At 34.7% G+C, this 26,007-nt stretch overlaps 1 protein-coding gene across 4 annotated transcripts in view; it reads right to left on the reverse strand.

Annotated features, from left to right (window-relative positions):
* Positions 1–5,685: 5,685 nt before the first annotated feature.
* corn (microtubule-binding protein cornetto) overlaps positions 5,686–26,007 on the reverse strand; it is a 100,255-nt gene continuing 79,933 nt past the window's right edge. For all 4 annotated transcript variants that reach the window (XM_073981329.1, XM_073981330.1, XM_073981328.1 and 1 more), the window contains exons 4-10: positions 25,756–25,939; positions 19,438–19,834; positions 19,087–19,366; positions 18,820–19,014; positions 18,576–18,747; positions 10,685–10,918; positions 5,686–6,232 (exon numbers count right to left, since the gene is read on the reverse strand). In XM_073981329.1, the coding sequence (XP_073837430.1) occupies positions 5,936–6,232; positions 10,685–10,918; positions 18,576–18,747; positions 18,820–19,014; positions 19,087–19,366; positions 19,438–19,834; positions 25,756–25,939 (1,759 nt within the window). In that variant the 3' untranslated portion in view covers positions 5,686–5,935. The remainder of the gene's footprint in view (positions 6,233–10,684; positions 10,919–18,575; positions 18,748–18,819; positions 19,015–19,086; positions 19,367–19,437; positions 19,835–25,755; positions 25,940–26,007) is intronic.

Below are 26,007 nucleotides of genomic sequence, written 5' to 3' on the forward strand. Positions count from 1 at the left end.
TTGAGTAAATAAAAATCCTTTTATTTCATTTATCCCGACGTTTCGTCAATTTTTGTTGACATCTTCAAGGGGATGCGTAATAAATTAGATAAAGTTTACATGAAGTATATTTTCGTCAGTGCACAAATTTAAATTATTGTAAAGCCTTAATTTATTTTAACGGCTGCTTAAAAAACTATTATCACAGGCAACTATATTGCAATTCTGTAGCAGTTAATGCCAAGAAGGTCCTCCATGAAATTAAATGATCACTTCTAACTTTAAGTTAAACGGAACGTTATAAATCTGTTCGGTAAATCCAAACTATAACAAAAGAAGACTTCTAATAATGGGGGTAAGACTAATATATGAAATAAGCTTTGGAGCCACACGACATAACCAAAATGGCATAACCTTTTTTTTTTCACTAAATTTGTGCGGGACCTGTTTCAATAAATGAAATAAAAGTTACTATCGTGCAACAGGAAATAATTTTTGGAGATTTTTTTTATTCCAGAGCATTTTTTAAAAAAAAAAAAATGCAAAATAGACGTTATTTTATTAATAAGCAAAAATTCATTCCATCTTGCTACAGAAAATGATTTTTGAGAAAAAAGGTCAACAACTCATAACCCTAATGTGCATACAATAATTTTCTCCCTTTCTCATCACCAAAGATGAAATAAAACAAAACGCACCCAAACAGTTCTCAATCATAAAAATACAATTTTATTTAAACAACAAAATTTGTTAGGTTTTTTTTTTTTAACTACGTAATTTCTAATTTGTATTTATATTTTTAATTGTTTTTTATTATTATTTGTAGTAAGCATTTATTTGCATAAACTTAAAATTTGTGTTATAGTTAATTGTTGTATGGATGTTGGTTGGTAGTACATATTTTAGAGTTCTGTGAATGAGGAAAACCTCAGCAATTCTCCTGACTATGGAATATCAAGTGTTTGTTTTATAATTATAAAATTTAAAATTCGTTTTTTTTTGATTAAAAGATTAAGTTTTAGTTTCAAATCACAACTCCACGACGAATAGCTAAATAACGGAAAATAGGTGCGCTCTGTAATTTTTGTTGCTTTTGGTTAATTTTACCATTTTCTTGTAAAGATTTTCAATAAAACTTGAGCGATTTAATTTGTGTAGAGGAAGTAGGTTGCTTGTTTAAGAGTTAAATTACTAAATCGAATTTAAATAACTACAACTTAGAACATAAAACGCATTTTACACTTAACATGTTTTATAAAACATGCATCATTTAAGTTGTCAATTCCATACAATATCTGTCATATAGATGACGTAAACTCCCAAAACACCTGTTTTAAGTGCAAGTGTAAAATGTGTTTAAAACTACGGCTAATAAACGCTGAAAGTTATACGCTTTTAGAACAGTTTTATTTATTAAAACATAAATAGTTTTGAGTATTGTATAGCGTGTAGATTTTTTCCTAGTAGAGCATATACTTTTTTGGCCAATAAATTGCTAGCAAGATTCTAAGATATTAAATTGGTAAGTCTATGCTAAATAAACACAATTATGCAACAAAGATAATGAAAATAAACACTTTGGAATCAATTAAGACTTACGTGATTCCATTATACTTAAAAAAACAATCTAATAGATGTTACCAAATATTTGTTTAGGTCTACTAAAAACAAAGAAAACTCATTCTCATTTAGTTCTGAGCTATGCTGTTTATAACCTATCAAAATATATGTATGTATGTGTCAATAACTTTTCTGTGACTCTTTTTAAGAGTGAAATTCATAATTTGGCAAACAATTTTTGTCAATGGCTGTTAGTTTATTCAATTGTTTTCAACGTAAGATCAATGTAATATATGGACATATTTGTTGCTTTGGACATTAGGGTGTGTCAGAAATGTAAACAATTTTAAAATATATGAAGAGTAATTATGTATTTCCAGAAAAATGCGAGGAACAATATTTGCAACTTGAACAATATGCTTGTATATCCTATACTACAACATACATACATACATATAGTCGAAGTTCTTTATATCGTATCACTTGGGGACCGATTATTTACTACGGTTCGTTATAGAGCACTGATGCACACGCCTTTACTTTAAATTAAGTCTCACCATACAGGAATATGCAGTAATACTCTCTCTGTGTTCATCTCTGTTATAGAGAGATAACGTTGTGAGAGAATTCCCACTTGTGCTATTAAAAAAACTTCGTCATAGAGAAGTCTTCGATACAATTTTTTTCTTGCGCAAGTCCACTTTTTTTCTTGCGCAAGTCCATTCTGAGATATTGGCCCAAAAGCTCCAAGAAACCCTAAATGGAAAATCCGCAAAATAATTCTCGCAGGGAGTTTCTGATTGGTGCTGACATTGCACATCGTAGGTTGGAATATGTACTATATCGATCCACTCCTTCGGGTACCTCCCACACAAAATTCGGAAAAAGTGATGTTTAAGAGCTCCTCTCGCATCGTTTTGATTTCTTTTTCAGTAGGTTGTTCAAGCGGCCTCATTTACAACGGTAAAATTTGTTCCTGTGTATAGCCGAGACCGGACGGCGCGTCTTAAGACGCCACTTGTAGAGAAGTTTTTCCTGGCTGAAATACTCTGGAAATGTCGCCAACATTGCGAGAGAATTCCCACTTGTGCTATTTAAAAAACTTCGACATAGAGAAATCTTCAATACAGGGAAGTTTATTATAGAGAAGTTCGACTATATGCATGTGGGCTTTTGTCTCAAAAGTTTGTAACACATAGAAATAATGTTAGTGTAATGTCTCAACGAATATTTCTACCGGGCGATCTGGGTATATGCGTCCGTCCGTCCCTCTGTTCTCAGCAAACCAAATGTCGGATGTCCGACACGTCTGAACAATTTCGGAAGCAACATTGTTCAGATTTCTAAATGATTTTTCGGAGTGGTAATAGTTCAGATTTTGCACCGATTTCGTTCCGATTTTGGAGCGAATGTAGGAAAGAAATTTCCATTCCGAATTTCCCAATGATTTTCTTCAAATTTCGTTACGAAATCGGACCGAAATCGATCCAATGTCGCTCTGACATTTCGCTCCAAAATTATGTCAACCAATTTATTCAACTTTCGTTAAGATATCGTTACGATTTCGGAGGTAGCATCCGAATTTTGTTCCGATTTCGTTACAATGTCGGTACGATCGGTTTGCTGGGTTCATTTAAATTTTGTAATCCCGTTACAAGTCTCAATTTCGAATCGTTACGAAATTGCTGGTGGAGATGTGGGTCACGTAGAGAAATAATCCCTTTTTGGCCAGATAATATTCAGGGGTCGGCCGGAATGGAATAAAATGTATGTGGGGAAATAGTCAACGCTTTATCTTTATGCGAATATCTCCGCTTCTATTAGGGGCATTCTAAAAGGAAACCTGACACTGAAAGAAGAAAATATCACCTTTCCAATGATGCTGGCATAGGGGGTCAAAAAACGGAGATATTGCAATAGTCGCTAATCTATACCATTTTTACACCCTCAGCCTATAGGCTAACGTAATATTTCTACTGGACATTGATCAGGTTCGAATATAGACTATACCGGTCCACTCCTTCTGGTACCTCCCGCACTAAATTTCGAAAAAAGTGTAGTTTAAAATCTACTCTGGAATCGCTTTGATTTTTTGCAGCAGCTTGTATTCGCTGCCCCCATTACGACGGTAAGGTTTTTATAACCTCAGCATTTATGCTAACGAGGGTATATACACTTTCATACGGGCAAAATGTGCCTCATCGAAATAATGGCTTTAGACCCCAAGTATGTTTGGTCGAAATGTGTTTCAGAATCGATTTGGAAATCGATTTAGCAATGTCCGTCCGTCTGGCTGGTGCTCACGATAACTCTCGAACGGATGAGCCGATTGGGTCCATTTTGTCCGAACTTAGCCTAAGTTCGAAGATAAGCCATATCGGTACACTCCTTCAGGTACCACCCCCACAAAAGTTCAAAAATGTTCGGAAAAATTGTGCGCACGATAAGTCTTGAAGGACCGATGTGGTCCATACATTACGCATCGTAATATATCTACCAGATGTATATCAGTTTTGAATATGGATTATATTTGTCCACTCCTTTCCGTACCTCCCACACAAAATTTCGGATAAGTTCACTTTAAGACCTGCTCTCGAATCACTTTTATTTCTGTTGAAGCAACATGCATGCGCTGCCTCAAAAACGAAGGTAAACATTTTTTTCAGGGGCAAGTCCATTCTTCTTGATAAAACTGCCCGAAAGGTGTAAAAAGCCAATAGCACCAGCTGGAGAGCACTGATCAACCGATTTGGTCCAAAATTTAGTTTTCGTCATATTTTGTCCAAACTTAGTCTCAGTTCGAAGATGGACAACAACTTCCTCAACATTTAAAAAATTTCACTAAAAATGCAAAATGGAATGCACGATGTCTCTTGAATGGGGCAACCAATTTGTTCAAAACTTTGGATCTCCCAATATGTTGTCCAAATTCAGTTTAACTTCCAATGACCGATATCGATTTTCTGGTCCAAAATTTATGCGATGACCCACTGAAATGACTACTGGGCGCGATATCCATCAAAAATAAGATCTACTTCCGTAATGGACTATGTCGGTATATAAGCCATGTTTGGACTTGATCTATATTTGGAAAAATATTACAACTTTATAAAATTTTGAACTTTGGAGAGTTGTCATTCGCCATTATAGCGAAAAATGTTGGGGTGGTATCCGAAGAATTGGTGCTAAATGGCCCATCTTCGATCTTAACCTCAAACATATCCGATGTATGTTTGAGGTTAAGTTCGAAGATGGGCCATATAGCACCAGTTCTTCGGATACACCCCAACATTTTTCGCTATAATGGCGAATGACAAAATTAATTTCGAAGAGACACATTTTTGACCGTATCAAAGTGTATATACTCTAGTTAACACAAAGGCTAAAACCTCGGACGTTGGGCCAACTGGGGTTGAAAATATTCCAAGTTTTTGATAAGTCGACTTTAGCTATTTTTGAAGATTTAGTAACATTTTCCAACGAAAGTGGTTTCTAGAGTTATTCATGGATATTTGAACACTTTACAAAAAAATCACCATGGTTTGTTATAGTACCTCCCGATTTCTGATATTTTGAAGATTATTGGGCTACCTGCAGATTTATTCACCTGTGATTTTCAGTGGACATAAATTTCTCTGAAGTTACCATATATCCCTGAAGGTGAATTCTTGTGGATTCGTTTTTCAACAAAAAATCGTCTTGAGCTTTGGAAATTCTATTCAATTCTGACTCACTGTGCGGTCGACTGATGATTTTGACTTCGGGTTGTTTTTCGTTGATTGCTACCTTTAAACCAATCAACTGTGGATATAGGTCCCATTTGGTCGATCGTCTGATCATATTAACCCATATATCACTAACAACCGATTTTAAGAAATTTTAAAAAATATTTTCCAGATTTTTTTTTTTTGCACAGAAAAAACTTTCCGAAACACCCTAGTGTAAGTAGTAATTTCTTTAATGGTTTCTGATTTCAGTTTTTTTTTTTTCAATTACGTTCATTATCTATTTAATCTTGTTTCATCTATGTACGTGTTTTTCTCTCAAATATTTTATCATACTTAACTACATATAATATTACCATATATGTATATAATTTATTTATATTTACATATACAATGGGTACCATACGTCACACATTCATCGTTTTCTTCTTTTTCTGGGAGATTCATTTAAAAGCTAAAAAAATACTGTAAATTTTATTTATTTATAATTAATTTTGGATGTCTTTGAGAGTTGCTTTGTTCATCTTCTTCGACTTCTTCGATAAATTCATTGGACGTAAATTCATGTAAAATATTTTTTGTTTTTTATTTTATATTTTTTTAATTGCATTGCATAAATTTTTAATCTATTTTTTTTTTTTTTTTTTTGGTTTCTTCTCTAATTTTTAATTTTAATTGGCATTTATGTCTTCACAATGTGTCGACTTTTGGTGATGATTTTGCTCGAGCTCGTGTTGCTGCTTCTGTGTCGAATCGTATCCTCGCAGCAGATGTGTCCAATTGGCATTGATTTTCACCGTTTCCAAATCTTTGCGCAGTTGCTGCAGCTCAGGATTATCACCAATTAATTGAGGCGGACTTGTATCCAATAGCTTGGAAATGTTTTCCAATTGATTGGCATAGATGCGCAGACGTTCATTTAAGCTGTCATTGTTGCTATTGTTGCTACTGTCATTCGGACTTGTTATCTAGGGAAAAGGAAATGAAATGTGAGGAAAGAAATTAAGATTAATTACAACCAACTATAACTTTACGTAAACTAATTAAAATAATTAAAACATTTCGCCGAATCTTTAAATTTTCTCCTAATACTTGAACGACTTATTTCACTATCTAGTTCAATGAACTCCGGTCGTTTTTATGAAAAATTAACGTATGTGTGATTTCATACATTCTTTTGTATGAACCCAGCAATCCAATCGTACAGACATCGTTACGAATTCGGAAAAAATTCGGACGCTACGTCCGATGTCCGAATATGTTGAGTCTATTATTATTATTATATGTTGCATTTATATTTAAATTATTTTAAAATTGTATATGCGAATTTTATAACCAACCATTTTGTTTTTCGACTACAAACTAAAATGAAACCAACCACTTGCTGTTAGATATATATACAAAAGGTGATTGCTGTGCGAAGGAAAATTTGTTTCCGACATACTCTCCCAAATCGGAACGAAATCTGAACGAATTCCCCCATGAAAAATCGTATAGAAATCGGTACGATATCTGAACGATTTTGCTTCCGAAATTATTCAGATGTGTCGAACATCCGACATTTGGTTTGCTGGGAAATCATTCATATGCAAACGATCTTTGTATGTACTGAACTAGTTCACTAGATTTAACTGAACTAGTTCACTAGATTTATACCTTGTTTGCAATTAACCGGATTTAATAAACCACTAGGTTTCAAATGTCAATTCCATAGCGCAAACGTCAAATAAATCCTCATAAAGAAGGTTAACCCGGCAAAAACCTCTAATGCAAACGCCGTTTTAACAACTCTAATAACAACGCTCGTGCGTTCCAAGATAAGTGTGTCGAACGATTCTGTAAAGATGTTTTTTCGATTACGCGATAGCAGGTTGGGGATACAGGGAATGCCCTGTAGAAATATTAGGTGGCTGCGAATCAAATATGCGACCACGGACAGCTTTGCGGGTTTGGGGGATAAGTTCCGGAAAAAATCGCCTAGTGTTTGTTATCCCTGAATGACGATGCGAATCACGTTCACCCAAAAGAATGATCAAAAACCCTAAACTTAGTAGAGCTCCGAATACTCGCTCTAATTAGCTCGAATTCCACTCGCGAGTGAAACTCTTCTTGAGTTCGAGCAATTTGAGGGGGCAAATTGCCCCCTTCCACCACCCAAACAAAAACTTACCCCACCCTCAAATAAACTTGCCCCAACCCCACCAAAAAAATTGCATCCAAAAAAAGGTACAACCTTCCCCCAAATTTTAACTCGCGAGTAAATCGGAGCTCTGTTAGCATCCCTATGGGCCCTTTATAGACAAGGAGTAGTTCAGCTATTCGAGGATTCAATTTAGACTTTACAAGAATGAATATCTTTCGTATGATCTTTTCAACATCCTACTGGGAGAAGTCTATACGAGATGAGAGAGGTAAAAATATTCCGGCAACATTAACATCAAGGTCGAACCCTGGAAGATTGGCTTTTTGGGAATCTTCCAAGGTTCGACCTATGATATCAATGACGTCGGAATATTTTTAGCTTTCCAATTTTTTATACCCTGAGCCTTTAGACTAACAAGGGTGTATACACTTTCATACAACCAAAAAGTGCTTCATGGAAATAATGGATTTAGACCCCAAGTATGTTTGGACGAAATCCGTTTCAGAAAATTTGGAGTCACTTTAGCAATGTCCGTACGACCAACTCTCTCGAACTACAAACCGATTCGGTCCAAAATTTGGCCTTGTAAACTTGGGTAAAATTCAAAGATGGTCCATATCCGTCCCCTCCTTAGGGTATCTCCCTCAGAAAAAAATTAACATTTTTGTTTATGTGTATTTTAAAACCTGTGCGAGAATCGTTTTGAAATGTTGACCTTTGCAATATTTGTTGTGCAAACTTTGTTCCTCTCCAAAAGTTCAAAACTTTTGCCTAAAATGGTGCGCAGAATAACTCTTGAAGACAAAAACCGATTTGGTCCATACTTTGCATATCGTAATATTTCTACGAGACATAGATTATGTTCGAATATGGACTATATCGGCCCACTCCTTAAGGTACCTCCGGCACAACATTTCAGTTCAGTGCAGTTTAAGACCTCGTCTCAAAACATTTTGATTTCTTCGAAACAGGTTGTGCTCGAGGCTCGAGGATAAAATTATTTTAGATGCAAGTCCATACCTGATACTGCGTTGGTCCAAACTTTGTACATCGCGCAAATTCCGCTAATCTTGGACAATTTTGAGTTGATTTAGCCATGTCCGACCGTCCGTCTGTCTGTCTGGCTGGTTGGAGCGCACAATAACTGTCGAACGGATCAACCGGTCCACTCCTTCCGGTACCTCCCCCCCAAAATGTTCGGAAAATTTGTGCGCACAATATCTCTTGAAGGGAGTAACCGATTTGGTCCATACTTTGCACATCGCAAAACTTCTACCAGACTTAGATGAGGTTCCAATCTGGACTAAATCGGGCCACTTCTTTGGGTACCTCCCACACAAAAATTCGGAATAATTCAGTTTAGGACCTTCTCTCGAATCGCTTTGATTTTTCTTGTAACAACTTGTATTCAAATTGGCCAAACCCCCAATTTTTTGTTGTCACAGATTGTTAATTTCTATATGAGATTCGATAGTAATTTTTTGAAATTACATGGGTTAAAATGTGTGTTTTTCCATACCGTTTCCCATATAAATTATATTTTTCTCACACAAATGGACATTTTTTAAGAGTTTTATAAAAACCCAGGGAGTAAAACCCAAGGAAAAAAATTTTGAATTTTTTTTTTTTTAAAAAAGTATATATATTTTTTTGTAATTTTATGGTTTGTTTATTGGGGTTTGACCTTTTTAAATTGTTAGAACATATGAAGAACCCAAAAACGCCCATATTTTGACACAAAATATGAAAAAACTCAAATTTTTAATTTTGACCTTGAATTCCTCTGCAACCGCTAGACCGAATTTGGTGACTTTTAATGTGACTGAAAGCTGAAAGTGTTATCTGTCGAACAAAAAATGAATCATGAAAATATCTCTATCCGTTCAGAGTTGTGAGCACGAAAAAACGATTCTGAACCACTGTGCGACGGTAAAATTTTTTTTCAGGGGCAAGTTAATACTTCTTGAGAAAACAGCCCGAAATGTGTAAAAACCACCTATGGCACCATATGTAGTGGCTGGAACTGATCAACCGATTTGGTCCAAAATTTGCCTTTCGTAATATTTTGTCTAAACTTAATTGCAGTTCGAAGATAGGCAATATCGGTCCACAACATGAGGTACTTCCCCACATTTTAAAAAATGTCACTAATATGGTATGAACGATATCTCTTGAACGGGGCAACCAATTTGGCCCAATTTTGTTCAAATTTAGTTTATCTTCTAAAATGGCCCATATCGGTCCTCTCCGTACCTCCCTCACAAAAGTTCAACATTGCAGTTTAGGGTATGTTCGAAGATGCCTTGGATATTATTTCTTACAGCGATATTATGTTTTCCGTGGACAAGTCCATGCTTCCTGGCATACTGGTCAAAAATTTATCTATCGAAAAGATATAACTCCCAAAATAAGATCCACTTCCATAATGGACTATGTCGGTCCATTCCTTCAAGTACCTCCTCCGCAAGACTTTTGAACTTTAATCCTAATCCACATTTTTGTCGGCAAGTTCAAATGTCCAAAAAGGGCCACAAAATTCTGAAAAGACCCTAAATACCTTCGATCTATCCGTAGCTGAAAGTTTCAATTCACATAGTCTGAGGGTATAAATCACTGTCAACAAAGCCGAGTGATACTTTTTTAATTGTTTACATGTTATTTCCCCATTTCGAATAGACTTCTCCAGTAGGTTGCTGAAAAGCTCGCAGTTAATGGCTTTATCTACCTCGACGGTTAATGGAAAGCAAGAACGTCAAAACTCTGATGCAGAAAATAAGTGACCTATAATTTCAGTAAGTCAAGATAGGAAGGAAGCTTATGGAACATATTTTTATATTTGTCAAACATAGATACATATCGTCGGTGTCATGCTTAAGTGTTCCATACGCCATTTGCCCGTTTTAAGATAATCGTTTTCCATATTTGCCTCAATAAATTAAATACTTCTAAATTGAAAATTAAAATTCTGATTTTTGAAATGTGTTTTTAAACTTCTAAGTTTTTAAAATATTAATTTCATAACTGAAAAAAGTTTATGCTTTTCCGTCGAGGCGTGGATATCTCGGAAACTAGAGCAGATAGGAGAAAGCCGACTAGAAATTCAGAAAGAGCATACCGGAAAACCCTAGAAACCACCTGTATCTCAAAAAGTCAAAAATGGCGTATGGAACACTTAAGCATGACACCGACGATATGTAAACGAAGTTTTCGACGTCATGTGTATTAAATAATCATTATGTTTACATACATTTTTTATCATATACCGTTATATACTTACATTAATTTGTAGAATATTCCGCATAAACTGCTGTACTCGATTATCCTTTAACTGGCCATCGGATTGCCACATTTTCAGTAAATTCAAAATGCCACCAACGTCATCCTGATTATCGACAATTTCACTGCTCAGATTTAAATTCAAACCGGGGAAGGGTGGCATTTCCGTGCTTGGCGACAATTTGCGATAATTAATACACAGCGTACTCAGGTTGCAGATATCCTCGGTAAGACGCTGCACACACAGGTTTTTGGAGGGTTTTCACAAAATTTCATTTTTGGATGGTAATTATTATTGTTGTTGTTGTTTTTTGTTATTGTTAGATTTAATTACAGGTATTTGTGAGAAGAAGAAGAAGTATTAACACTAGTCAAGTAGTTTAACTACGGCCATATGTATGAATTTATGTATGTTTAGGGTTCGGTTAGGTGATGGTTAGTGATGATGATTACAATGATGATGAGGGGGTTCACTGGCGTTTTTTGCATTATTTGCTTTTTCTTAATTTATTTATTCAGTGAGAAAAATGGTTTCTTTGACGTCTATTTATGAAAGTTCGGTTGGGTTAGTTTGCGAGGTTGGTTGTGAAGGTGTTCGTTTGTTTCAGTTATTTGGATGTGATGTAAGAAAAATTCAAAACAAAACAGAAAAGTTATGGTTATTGCACCAAACCAAACGGAATTCCAAAAGAAAGAAGAAAAGTGTATTTAAAGATGATGCATGGCGGGCGTTCAGTTTGTTGGAGTAAAGATGTGATGACGGTTGGTGGTGGTGATATGAATTTCATGGTTGATGATTAATTATTGATTTTTATGGATAGTTTTGTGTGGATATTGTTGATGGTGGCAGTGGTCGGTCATTCGTTTTGTTTATTGTTAATGGACGATTTAAAAAAAAAGAAAAAATCAAAATTAATATGGTTGATGTTGGTGTAGGTAGGTTCGTTTCATTCATTCGTTCCACAGTTGGCAAAATGCAAACAATCCACAGTTTTTTTATTTGGACGATGGTTTTTTGTTGGTGGCGATGATAATAATGTGATGGTGATGATGATCATGAATATGAAGAGGGATTTTTGTGATGATGAATTATTAGTTGTTGTTCTTTGAATGTTGTTGCCATAACTAGCTTGACTCTCAACTACTACTGCGTTATAAAGTTTTTTACTAATTTTAGCTATTTTATTGTCGAAATGCAATTGTGAACAAATACAAAATATACAGAATACAGTAATGAACAGCAACTCTACATACAAAATAATGCGTTCTAAATCTGTTAATAATATGTTTAAAACATGCTAAATCAAATTAATTAACTAAATTGTAGAATAACAACGTAATGCAACGTAATGTGTAATAAATTAAAATAGAAATTAAACAAACAACGGAAGAGGTTTAAGGTCATCTGGAACTTATCAAACGTGAATTTTTAAAGGCATTTCTACGGTTATTTGAAGCTCGTCAAACGCGGATTTTTAAAAGGTATTTCTGTTGCCATCTGAAGTTCTCCAAACGTGGATTTTAAAAGGTATTTCTGAAACTTGTCAAACGCAGATTTTTAAAAGGTATTTCTGTGGCCATCTGAAGTTCTTCAAACGTGGATTTTGAAAGGTATTTCTATGGTCATCTGAAGCTCAGCGTACGTGGAATTTTAAAATGTATTTCTGAAGTCCATCAAACGTGGAATTTTTAAAGGTATTTCTACGGCTTATCAAACGAGCATATTTCAATAATATTGCTAAAGTCATATGCAGCTCAGCAAACGTGGATTTTTGAAGAATATTTTTAATGCCAACTGGAACTCATCAATCATGAATTTTTAAAGAATTTTACTAAGACCATCTGGAGCTCATAAAACGGGGATTTTGTATAGAACGTTACTAAAGCTATCTGAAGCTCATCAATCGTAGATTATTAAAGAATATTTCTAATGTCATCTGGAGCTCACCAAACGTGCGTTTTTAAGAATATTTTTAAGACCTGGTGGAACACATCAATCGTGCATTTTTGTTGCATATTTCTATATTCATCTGAAGCTCTTCAAACGAGAATTATTAAAGAATATTTCAAAGACCAGCTGGAGCTCATTAAACCTAGATTTTAAACGAATTTTTTTAAAGCTATGAAGTTTATAAAACGAAAATTTTCAAAAGTATTTCTGAGACATTTACAGCTCGCAAAAGGTTGTAATTTTTAAGAATATATATAACGCCTACCTAAGCTTCGATTTTCGGTATTTGTACCTTGTTAAGCTTGGAAGGAAACTTTCCTTGTACTAAAAATTTCACACTACTCAGCATGAAATTTTACTAGAGAGAAGAGGAACATTCTTCTGCAAAAATGATGAAAACTATCTGTCAATTTATTTCTTGTGGTAATGGAGAAAGAGGTAGCCCAGAACAAGATGGTTTTGAAAGTATATGACCTATCTAAAATAAGGTCAAATTTACAATTAATCGACTGAAAATATTAAAACAGCAAGTCCTAAATTTTAAAGGTCGGTACTATTTGCACTATTTGCCTAGAGGAACACATAACCATGTCCTCCGCATACATTGTCCAACGCATAGAAAGGAGATAATAAGGTAGGTGCCCAGCTAAAAATTTTTCGTAGCGCTCTAATTTCTTTTTTATACCCTCAGTCTTTAGGCTAGAAAGGGTATATCAGGAATATTGTCAATTATTTCATATTCCATTTCAGAAAAAAAGGATAATTTTTTTTCGCGCTACATCAACGATTTTTGATATGTAGGTTAAGAAAAAAATTCCGAGTACGAATCTGGTCGCGAGCCAATTTTTGGTTGTTGCGGACAAAAGTTATGGCGCTTTTATTTCGCTTTTTAAGAAAGAAAATATTATAAAAACGCTAATTATTTTAATGAGCACAATTGTTACAAAAAAGTTCTCTCGAAGTTACTTCAGCGAGTAGATTGCATAATACCTGCAAAATGTTACACAGAATTCGCGGAATGTACAAAAAATTGATAAATTATTGAATATAAGTCAACTTTATTTGAAAAATTAAGGCCCATTTAGTGGTCATAAAATTACATAAAAATTTGTTGTGGATCAAAACTTCACGGCGAATCAAATGATACTACAATCATACAGATTGGTGTTATAATTTCGATGTTACAGCCAATATAAGCACATATTTTGTTTAAAAAATAGTTTTTTGTTTGAAAAAAATATTTTTTCACATGCATTATGTAGTAGAAAATATTGTAAAAATCTGTAGAAATACTTCCTTCATTTTGCTTAAATCTCCCAACAAAATAGACGGATTTTGCTTTATTGACATTCATATTAAAGCTTTCCCATTAGGGAAGCTAATTGGGTTGATGGGGATATATGTCAAAGCTTCTGAAATGGAAATAGAGGTCAAATAACCCATTTTTATTTATATGCATTTTTAAATACGTGTAAATCGCGTAATTATCAAAATCAGTTTGTCCGCATATGATTTTCATGTACAGTAATACCGTATCTTTTAATTTGAATATAGTTTTCGAAATTTAATTTGGAGGCTAAGATGTAGCATCGGCTGCATCTTAGTGCCTAAAAACCTATATAACGTCGCTAACTTGCGCGGAGTGCGTATGCTTTTTGTCCGCATCCGATTTCAGTGTCCACCATAAAAATCTACATCGATATATATCTATTTCAAGGCGGTCAACGAAGAACCGTGGATGTAGCATCACACACTATTTTTTGGGATAAAATGAATGTAGCTCCCTTATCAGTGAAGTTTTCAAATCTCTGTTTCCGCTAAAACAAAGATGCTGTATTAGTTGTTTCATTGCAGTGGAAACCGCAGAAAACGCGATAAAATACGCGATATTTCCAAAAACAATTTTAGGTGATTTTTCTACTTTGGATTTTCTTGTAACTCGCGTTTTAATGGATGGATTTTCACGGAGAATGATTTATTAGATCCGGAACGTAAAAAACTAAAATGTGCAATCAAGTTCGAGGAAATCGAATGACAATTGTAAAAATTAGGCCCGAATAATATGATTTTTATAAAAATATTCACACAAAATTTCGCCATTTCGATACATATTTCTGTGAAGCTGTGGAGGCTACATTCACGATATACGTATCAAAAAGCTCAGAATCGCAAGTACTATAATCCTATTAAAGCCTTTTTGAAAAATCTGTTTGCGGAACGCGACTAGAAGAAAATGTCAAAAAACACTGTAAATTTGGCTTCAAAATGTCAGCGTCATTTATTGGTAGACGCTGATGAAATTTTGAAAAGTTATAGATTAGTGAGATTATCCTTATTTAGTTGGCTTCTACTTTTACTTTGACAGGAAAATCGTGAGAAGTGTGGTTTACTCACAAATCGAGAGAAAACAAAAAAAGACACGTTGGCTTCAACCCATTTTTACCCATTTTCTAACATAAATATAGCCACAGCTTCCACGCAAATTAACTTTTGAGTCCAATATTTTTTGCCACGTCCAAAAACATTTCATTTTATCCATAAACATTTAATTTGTATAATATACAATCAAAAGTCGCGTGTTCTAAAAGGGTAAACCTTGGCTTCAGCTATGTTAAATTTTCAAAAATATTGGTGATATACACTACCACACGGGCAAGATGTGCCTCATCGAAATAATGGTTTTATACCCCAAGTATGTTTGGATGAAATGGGTTTCAGACAATTTGGAGTTGATTTAGCAATGTCCGTCCGTCTATCTGTCTGGCTGGTGCGCACGATAACTCTCGAACGGATGAACCGATTCGATTCAAATTTTAACTTTCGTAATATTTTGTCCAAACTTAGTTTAAGTTCGAAGATGAGCTATATCGGTCTACTCCTTCCGGTACCTCTCCCACAAAAGTTCCAAAATGTTCGGAAAATCTGTGGGCGCGATAACTCTTGAAGGGAGTAACCGATTTGGTCCATACTTTACACATTGAAATTTCTACCAGACTAAAGTGAGGTTCAGTTTAGAACCTGCTCTCGAATCGCTCTGATTTTTGTTGCAACAACTTGTATTCACCTTCCCCTATACGACAGTACAAGTTTCATTAGGGGCAAGTCTATACTTCCTGAGAAAATCGCCGTAAAGGTGCAAAAAGCCCCTATAACAGCCTGTGTAGTGGTTGGAGCGCAAGATAACTCTAGAATGGATCTGTCGATTCGGTTCAAAATTTGGCCTTCAAAATATTTTATCAAAACATAGTTTAAATTCGAAGATGGGCTATATCGGTCTACTCCTTCAGGTACCTCCCCCCAGAAAACTTCAAAAATGTTCGGAAAAATTTTGCGCACGATAACTCTTGAAGGGAGCTACCGATGTAATCCATACATTGCACATCCTAAAATATCTACCAGATATAGATCAGGTTCGAATATGAACTATATTTGTCTAGTGCTTCTGGTACCTCTCACACAAAATTTCGGATAAGTTGACTTTAAGACCTGTTTTCGAATCACTTTGATTTTTGTTGAAGCAATTTGCATTCGCTACCTCCATTACGACGGTAAAAGTTTTTTCAGGGGCAAGTCCATATTTCTTGGGAAAACAGCCCGAAAGGTGTAAAAAAACCCTATGTCACTAACTCTCGAACTGTTTAACCGATTTGGCCTAACATTTGGTCTTCGTCATATTATATCCAAATTTAGTTTCATGGGCAGCAATACCGGTCCACAACTTCCGGTACTTCTCCCCAATATTTAAAAAAATGTCACTAAAATGCTAGGACGATATCACTTGAATGGGTCAACCAATTTGGTCCAAACTTTGGATCTCCTAATAGTTTATCAAAATTTAGTTTAACTTCTAAAATGGCCCTTATTAACATTTGTGTCTTAGTGCAGTTAATTCCTAATCCACATTTTTGTCGGCAAGTTCAAATGTCCAAAAAGGGCCACAAAATTCTGAAGAGACCTTAAATACATTCGAGCTATCCGGAGGTGAAAGTTTCGCTTCACATTGGCTCAGGGTAGATATCTGTCGCGACTGAAACTTTTTTACTTGTTTTCGATTTTCTGAATACTTTTTAGAAATTTTCCGATCAACACTAGCTTGAATTATTATAAGTTGCATTTATGTTAAATAAAAATTAAAATATTGTATGTGCGAATTTTATAACAATCAGCCGAACAAACAAATCCCTTAGAAAATCCATTAGAATCGGAATGATTCTTAAGATTCTTCAGAAAATGTGCAAGGATTCTTAAATAAAACTTTCAGAAAATCTGTCCAATTTCTAGGAAAATATTAGAGAAATCGCCAAATTTCTAACAAATTTTCAGAAAATTTCGGAACAAATCGGAAATGAGAGCCCTCAAAACAAATTGTTACCTGGGTTGTTATACCATAAATCACAACATAAGGGAAAATCATAAGAACGTTTGAAATTAGAATCTTCCATAAATAGCGCATAGAAAGAAAATTGTCTCTGAGTGGTGTTTGTTCTGTGTTGTGTCTATATCAACAAAGGCGTCAGGGCCCAAGAAATTTTTCCGATTTTTTTTTTCAGAAAATCTAAACTTTTCTTCGAATTTTTCCATAATTTCTTTCGAAACGATTTTTTTTCAACAAATCTAAATTTTCCACCGAATTTTCCAGAATTTTTTCCGAATTCGGACCAAATTCATCGAGAAATTTTAATATTTTTTTAGAATATCCTTAGAAAAACTTCGAATTCGGTGACAACGTCCATTCAACTTTCGTACGAATTCGGCATCAGAATCGAAAGTTCGGAGATTCGAAACGAATTCGGAAAAAATTCTGGAAAATTGGGTGAAAATTTATATTTAAAAAAAAAAAAACGGTCCCAATTCGGAAAAAAATTTGGAAAAATTCGAAGAAAAATTTGATTTTCTGAAAAAAAATTCTTGGGCGCTGATGTCTTTGATAATATTAACACAACACAGAACGAACCCAAGCTAGATGGCAACTTCGGCGGCATACTTTCCTATAAGGAATAAAAAAGGTATTTAACTAAACCCAAAAGATTTGAAATCCAAAATAAAAACATGATATTAAATAAAGAAGAAATTATATGTTTTTTATTTCCAAAAAAAGAAAGATTGGTATTTTTTTAAATTGTAATTATGTGCAATAATATAAATAAAGTATATAAATAAAATATACAAATATAATCGCAAATATAAATTTCATTTAAGAAACAGAAGATAATAAATTTAAATTTGCTGGCTTACTAACTAAAGGAAATGATAAGTGTCGTTTGTAAAGTATGTGTGTGTGTGTAAAATATTTATGCAGGTTTTTTTTTGATTTATGATTTTTATGGATTTAAGACTATTTATGAAAGCAAAAAGTGAAATTGATAATTGAGACCAAAGTATTGATGTAGGGTTTTGTGGAAAAAGTTTGTATTATTTTTCTTAAGATAGAAAAAGTCAATATATTATAGAAAACGTAATAAATGTTATAATGTTATAAATATACAACATTCAATGTTTTGAATTGTTAAAAAAATAAATTTTTTCCACAAAAAAAAAGCATCTCAAAGAGAGAAAATTTTTAATTTGCAATGCTTATAAGAATTAGAAATAATATTTAATTTTCCAAAATATACAAATAATGTAATTTTAAATTAGCAAAATAAAACAAAAAAATAATAACAAAAAACACACTTTCTGGGTGTGATGTCTCATTTAGGGCGAGGAAAGTTTTACTCATTCATCAGTCGTTACGAAAAATTATTATATGTTTTCTTATTAATTACAAAAAAAGTATAAAATAAACTTTTTAAAAATTTTAATTATTTTGTTGGTGTGCGGGCGTGTGTGTTCGTGGTATGTGTTTTTGGAGAAAAAACTTAAAGTAAAACAAAAATACAAACAAGCATTTCTACACAATATGAAAAGTTGCATTTTGTTTTTTTTTTATCTAAAATCTTACATCGATTTCATTACGATGACGTTGAATCTCAGCTTTGGTATTGGATAAATCATTATTTTTCAACATTAACTCTTGGGTGGCATCCATTAATTCATCTTGTAGTTTGACATTGACATCCTGTAGGTCTTTGATTTTCTCCAGCATATCTTCTTTGCTTTGTTGCAATTTATTCCTAAGAAGTAAATGAAAAAGAAATAAACTTGTTAATAATTTGGAAAATTAAAATGAAAAAATGTCCTCTTACTTATCCACAATCAATTGTTGTATGCAATTATCATTATCCAATTGTATGAGGCGTAAAACCTTTAACAATTTCGTTATTAAATTATCCACTTCGATAACTTGATCAACCACAGCCTGGGTAGCTGAATATTCAACTATGGAAGGCATTTCGGCAACGGAATCATGGCAACTAAGTTCTTCGGTACAACTGTTATCACTGAAAACGTAATGAAAAAGAGACGAGTGTTAGAAAATGAATAATCCGTTAGGTATTAGAGGTGCTACTTACTTTAGTTGTAAATTAATTTTGTTACTATTCAGAGCACTAACTTGTGACTCCATGTTTTGACGATTAACAATGGCCTGCGACAAATTGTGCAATGAATCATCACCTGTGGTGCTAATGTTCATCAATTCCGAGGGTATATCGATTTGTGATATCATACCCGTACACGAGGAAACCATATTATGGGAATGGGAATCGGGCATATTAACATCTTCCAAGACATTGTCCATCATTAGGCAGGGTTCAGTTTCGGAATCCAACATTTCTGTGGAGTCAGAATCATCTGGAAGTGGAATAATGGCATGTTAATCAATTGATAAAAGAAGCCTTTAACTTTTCATTTTTTAAACTTACCACCATTGTGATCACCATTCGTGTGATGTTCTCGTGATTGTTGACTACTGCTGTTGTTGTTGTTGACATTATGACCATTCACATTGTGATGTGATCCTGTACTGTGACGTTTATTTTGTCTCACCAGTAGACGTTTACCCGAATGGGTTGTGGCATTTCGTATGGCACTGATGACAGCAGCAATGAATGATTGATTCCTCTGGGGGGATAATGAACCATCACTGGCCGAATTCAATTGGAATTGTGAATTGGGAGCTTGTGCAAATTGTAGCGTTTGTGGATGTTGTATAACATCATGACCGTTGAGCGTTAGTTTCAATGAACTCGATTCCAAATCCAATGAAGGTTCACCACTGGCATTAACATTCGTTTGGTTATCGGCCTGAAAACCAATATCCTGCAAAGGAAAAACAAATAAAAATGAATTTAGTAACATTGATTAAATTCGTTTTGAGGATTTTCAAATAAGCCAAAGAAACTTGAAATGCTGTGTTTTGAAAATTTGGCGTTTTTTCACAAACTACACCAATGTAATGAAAATCCATTCAGAATGGTAGTTCAAATATTATCTAGAATGAATTAAACTACATAATTTGTATGCAATATGGATGGTGGTATATGAAATGCCATGCAAATTTATTGACAACGATTTTGTTCGATTGACTTTATATCTCCGAATCCGTTCTAATTCCAAGCTTACAAAACAGTCGCATCGAAACATTTTAATACAAAAATAATTGAACTTGCCACCCACCCCTCTTAAACTCAATGTGCAATGTCAGTGTAAGACTTGTTCATCTTCACTGCTGCTTAGGTGCTGTAAATACACATTTAGAGGATAGGATATAGAAATCATCAGTTAGAAGAGTTTATAACATTTTATAATTGTTGTGAATATTTCTAAAAATGGTGGCATATAGAAAAACTATTTGAACTAAATTTGAAAATGTCAACGAAATAAGAGCAATTTGATATTGAGGCTTAATTCTCAAGCTACAAGCTACCACATAAACGTTCCTCTTTACCCATCACGGAATGATGGGCAGTGAAAAAAATCGAATAAAAGTAAATAAGGATCAATGAGGGATCAAATTATAACAAAGCGGCGTATCAAGAATTTAAAACCTTTTGTAGGATTTTATAGACTACTAGCTGAACCCGGTGCGCTTTGCTACCCCGAATACGATAAAATATAATGAAATGCCATAATTATATTAACGTTTTTAATATTTTAACGAATAAATATAGGAGATATGAAGGCGTTATATACCTATTCAGGGTTGTTATGGAGCTACTATGGTATTTTTGTATGTTTCAGGAGGTAACACTCCTCCGCAAGCCTTTCCGCCTATAAGTATTCCTAATGATTTAGATATATCATAAAAAAACATAAATCTTAAGAAGTCTCTCAAAGGTATGATACTTAATAGCTGTAGCCATGATCAATTCATTCCTAACTATAAGTACTTGTGTAAATAATGATGACTTCTACTGACTGCTAGTCTTCAAAATTTCATTAAAATTGAACATACGTAACAAAAACATGAAATCGACCGAAAAAATATATGGGAGCTATATTCCCATATGAACCGATCTCGATATAATTTGTCAAATTTATTTTTAGACCAAATCCCGCCTCACATTCCAAATTTCATTGAAATTGAACATACATAGCATGTTTTGTGCATAAAGTACAGAAAATCAGCCGAAAATATATATGGGAGCTATATTCAAACCTGAACCGACTTCGATATTATTTGTCCCAATTATTTCTAGAACGAATTTCGTCACGCTTTCCAAATTTCAGTGAAATTGGACATACATATATAGTGTGTCCAAATCTGAACCGGTCTCCATATAATTTGGCACATTTATTTTTCGCACAAATTCCGTCAGACATCCCAAATTTCAATCTGCCGAAAATATATATATGGGAGCTACATCCCAATCTGAACCGATTTCGATCAAATTTAGCACATTTATGTCTAGACAAAATTCCGTTACACATTCCAAATTTCAGCGAAATTGGACATATATAGCGTGTTTGGGGCATCAAATGTGGAAACTCGGCCGCAAATATATATTGGAGCTATATCCAAATCTGAACCGATTTCGATATAATTTGGTTCATTTATTTCTAGACGAAGTTCTGTAACAAATTCTAAATTTCAGCGAATTTGGAAATATATAGCGTGTTTGGTACATCAAATGCGGAAAGTCGGCCGAAAATATAAATGGGAGCTATATCCAAACCTGAACCTATTTCGATATAATTTGGCACATGTATTTCTAGACCAAGTTCAGTCACACGTTCCAAATTTTATTGAAATTGGATATATATACCGCGTTTGGTGCCTCAAATACATGAAATCGGCAGAAAATATATATAGGAGCTATATCCAAATCTGAACCGATTTCGATATAAATTGGCAAATATATTTCTAGGCCAATATCCATAACACATTTCAAATTTCAGCGCAATTGGATATATATAGCGTGCTTGGTGCATAAAATACAGGAAATCGGCCGAAAATATATATGGGAGCTATATTCACATCTGAACCGATCTCGATATAATTTAGCACATTTATTTCCAGAACAAATTCCGTCAGACCCTCCAAATTTCAGCGAAATTGGACATACATAGCGTGTTTGGTGTATCAAATGTGGAAAATCGGCCGAAAATATATATTGGAGCTATATCCAAATCTGAACCGATTTCGATATAACTCGGCACATTTATGTCTAGACCAAATTCCGTTACACATTCCAAATTTCAGCGAAATTGGACATATATAGCGTGTTTGGTACATCAAATGCGGAAAATCTGCCGAAGATACATATGGGTGCTATATCCAAATCTGAACTGATTTCGATATAATTTGGCACATTTATTGCTAGACCAAGTTCTGTAACACATTCCAAGTTTCAGGGAATTTGGACATATATCGTGTGTTTGGTGCATCAAATACATGAAATCGGCAGAAAATATATATAGGAGCCATATCCAAATCTGAAACGATTTCAAAATAAATTGGCACATATATTTCTAGGCCAATATCCATCACACATTTTAAATTTCAGCGAAATTGGACATATATAGCGTGCTTGGTGCATAAAATAAGGAAATCGGCCGAAAATATATGTAGATGGGAGCTATATCCAAATCTGAACCAAACTCGATATAATTTGGCACATTTATTTCTAAAACAAATTCCGCCACACAATCCAAATTTCATTGAAATTGGACATAAATAACATGTTTGGTACATAAAATAAGGAAATCGGCCGAAAATATATGTATGTAGGAGCTATATCCAAATCTGAACCGATTTGAATATAATGTAGTAAATTTATTTCTACATCAAATTTCGTCACACATACAAAATTTGGAGATTGTATCTGTAATAGTTCTAAAGATATTTGCATACAAAATCTAAATTTTTTGGAGATACCTCCGGTTTTGATGCTATATCTCCAGATCAAAGCAAAATTTCAAAAAATTATATAGCCTATTTTCATTCCAGGCCATGTAGCAATGTACCCTAAAAATTTCAGTAAGATCTGTTCAGCGGTTTTCGAGTCTATAAGGCACAAACAAACGAACAAACAAACAAACAAACGTACAAACAAATTTCAATTTTATATATATAGATACAAATTGCATATCAAAATCATTTAAGTACTTTACATAAGAAGTTATATGAGTAAATGTTCTATGGATATATTCACATATCCAATGGCGTATCTCCTACGGTGACCAACTGTACTTTATTATAAACAAAATACTCTCTCGATTCCCGTCCTCTAGACTTGTAGTTTTCCTTTCCCGATTTTTAAAAGTGGGTGTTTTATGTTTTCCGGATGTTTTCAGATCTTTGGGAAAGTTCTTTGTGGTCCCTTTTGAAGATGAGTTAAAGAAAAGTTAAAAATGTTTAAGAGCACATATCGGCTTGCAAATTGTAGTCCTGATTACAATATATAATTTGTTTCATAGAGAAGTCCATCCTCCCCGGGATGTTCTCAAAAATTATCATTACTCATTATCGTCAAAGACAACCTCTTGTTCCTCTCTTGTCTTCCTGTGTCTCGTTTTGAAGGAGAAATTGACGGTTGTTATCGATTTTAAAATACCAACCCACCATCCAACATATCACGGTAGCGGGTTCTTTGTACACGATTGACTCGAAATCAAAAATGTTTCGTACAGTGGCTGCCAACAAAGCAGAAAACCTATGCTACTACAGCCACAACCTCCCAGCAAAATATTTTCCAGAGGGAATTTGTTTTGTGATTTTTTTCATGCTCCGGTTCTCTTCCTACATATCGTAGCTGTTGGATTCAGAATCTGAAGGCTGCGTCGATATAAAACTACCCTTTACTTAGATGACGAGACTTCGATAAGGTCAAGCATGCCGTCTAGCTGTATTTAAAGCGTTAAATTATCGATTAATGTGTGGACCCAGTTGTTTGTAGAATTCAGAAATAAGTAGTGGAAGCCCCGTAGGCTGAAGAGGGAGTTCCCCAAGGCGGAATGATACCTCTACCTTTCTAAAATTCAACACACTCCAGACGGTATAGAGATCGTAAAGTACACAAATGATTGTAGGATCTTGGCGTGAGAGGTGCAGTTCTTTCATCTTTGGAATATGGAAATACCCGCTAAATCTACTGCCCCAGTGTTCACTACCTGGATAGCTGAAATGTGACTCCCCCTGAACATATTGGTCCATGATGTCCAGATTCCTGCCACTTACTACCCCAAAATATTGGGTCTACCGTCACATAGCATGTTTAAGTCGTCAGCACACTGTCACGATAGGAAGAAGGAACAAGGTCAGAAATAGCAACAGGGTCCTCACCGCACTTCGGTTGCTGACAGAGGACCTCTTACTTCTTAAAAATCAATATACCGGTCTGTGGTATGCGACGCGGCATCAGTATGATATGTAAATGTTAGCGTTACTCAGTGGAAGAATATTCAAATCTGCCAAAATGCAGCCCTGAGGACTGCAACAGGGTGCCTCACCATGACACCAGTGTACCTTCTTCATGAGGAGGCGAAGATTTTACATGGGCATCAGCACGACAAGATGTTGTCGGTAGTACCTGCTTGGGTGTTATCACCGGGAGGAGCGTCCGTGCCTCATACTTGTGAAGAGGCTTCCATCAGGAGACGTAGTCAGGAGACATCTTCATGATTTAAAGATAGATTGGAATCGCTCTATGTCAACGAGCCTATCAGACAGGCTTGGGTAGCATTCAGACTCATGCAGTTCAAAGGTATTGTGTGAATGCCGTGATTGGAGAACAACCCATTCAATGTAGCAGAAGAATGCCAGTGGCTAAGGTATATAAGGATTTAACACAATTTGGATCCGCTTCAATTCGTTTTTGGTCCGAATTGACGACTCGATACTCTACACATATGATGCAAGTGATTCCGACCACATAATACGCTGCCGAGCTAAACACACTCGTCTGTCCTCCGATTCTTTATGGACGCAGCCAGTCAAGGTTGCAGAATTTTGAATCAGGACACAGCGGAACCAGAATCGACGTTGCCAAAACTACAGAGACTGTTGGCAAATTCGGTAAAGATTTTGAAATATATCTGAAAAGCTAGCATGTAGATTTTTCCTTTGACTACGTCGGTAATTCGTCACGTCGGTATTCTATAAGTTCGGCCACATTTCCAAATCAAATTAGCATGAATTAGGTATTTTGTGTTTTCAAAGTGTTGGAAAAACTAAGAAATAGGTTTTAAATCATTGATTTGTGAGAAGCATCCACTTGCCTCTTTTGGGATGTTTGTGGCGATTTTTTTTTTAATTTTTCTACTCGTTTTCATTCTCTTCCATTTAAATGCTTTTTAAATTAGGGACACTATACTGATTGGCACTATAGTCAGTTGCTGAAAACACATCTAACGTTTGGGTAAAGTTTTGTGTCGTTTTGGCCGTGTTTACACTGTTAGGCATGATGCCGAAAAATTCAAATTCATTTGAAATATATGCCGGCAAACAGATCAACGCTGGACTTTGTTGTCGGCGTCGCCCTGTTGTTGTTTTTTTTTTTCTCAACACCCAGCACAAAACTTTACTCAAACGTTGGATGTGTTTTCAGCTTAAGTCGCTACTTTTTTCACCACACTCTATTCCACCTAACCTAACTCTTATAAATATTAAAAAACGAAATCAACAACAAAACAAAATGGGATACATAATCACATTCTGAATAAAGGATAGAAGATATAACATATCAAGGACTTTCATCTAATGTCCCGATGAATACACAAGTATCTTTAAGCACACCAACCTCTAAATCCTGTTCGGATATATTATAGGAAAATACTAATTGTTCGACTAAATTATCTAGACGAGTATGGAGACCGGATAAAGCCGCGGTTGCGCCGGAAACGGATGCATTTTGTTGCATGGCCAATTCCTTGGACTTGGATTCCATGGCTGCATATTTAGTCTGGAGCATGCGATTTTCTTGTCTGAAAAGAAAAAAATACCAGAAATTAAACTCAACCCTTCTCACTTCTACTTCTCTCCCTCACAAACT

This window comes from Musca autumnalis, unplaced genomic scaffold (assembly GCF_047663935.1).
Source record: "Musca autumnalis isolate F117 unplaced genomic scaffold, ASM4766393v1 scaffold_4, whole genome shotgun sequence".
Lineage (NCBI taxonomy): Eukaryota > Metazoa > Arthropoda > Insecta > Diptera > Muscidae > Musca > Musca autumnalis.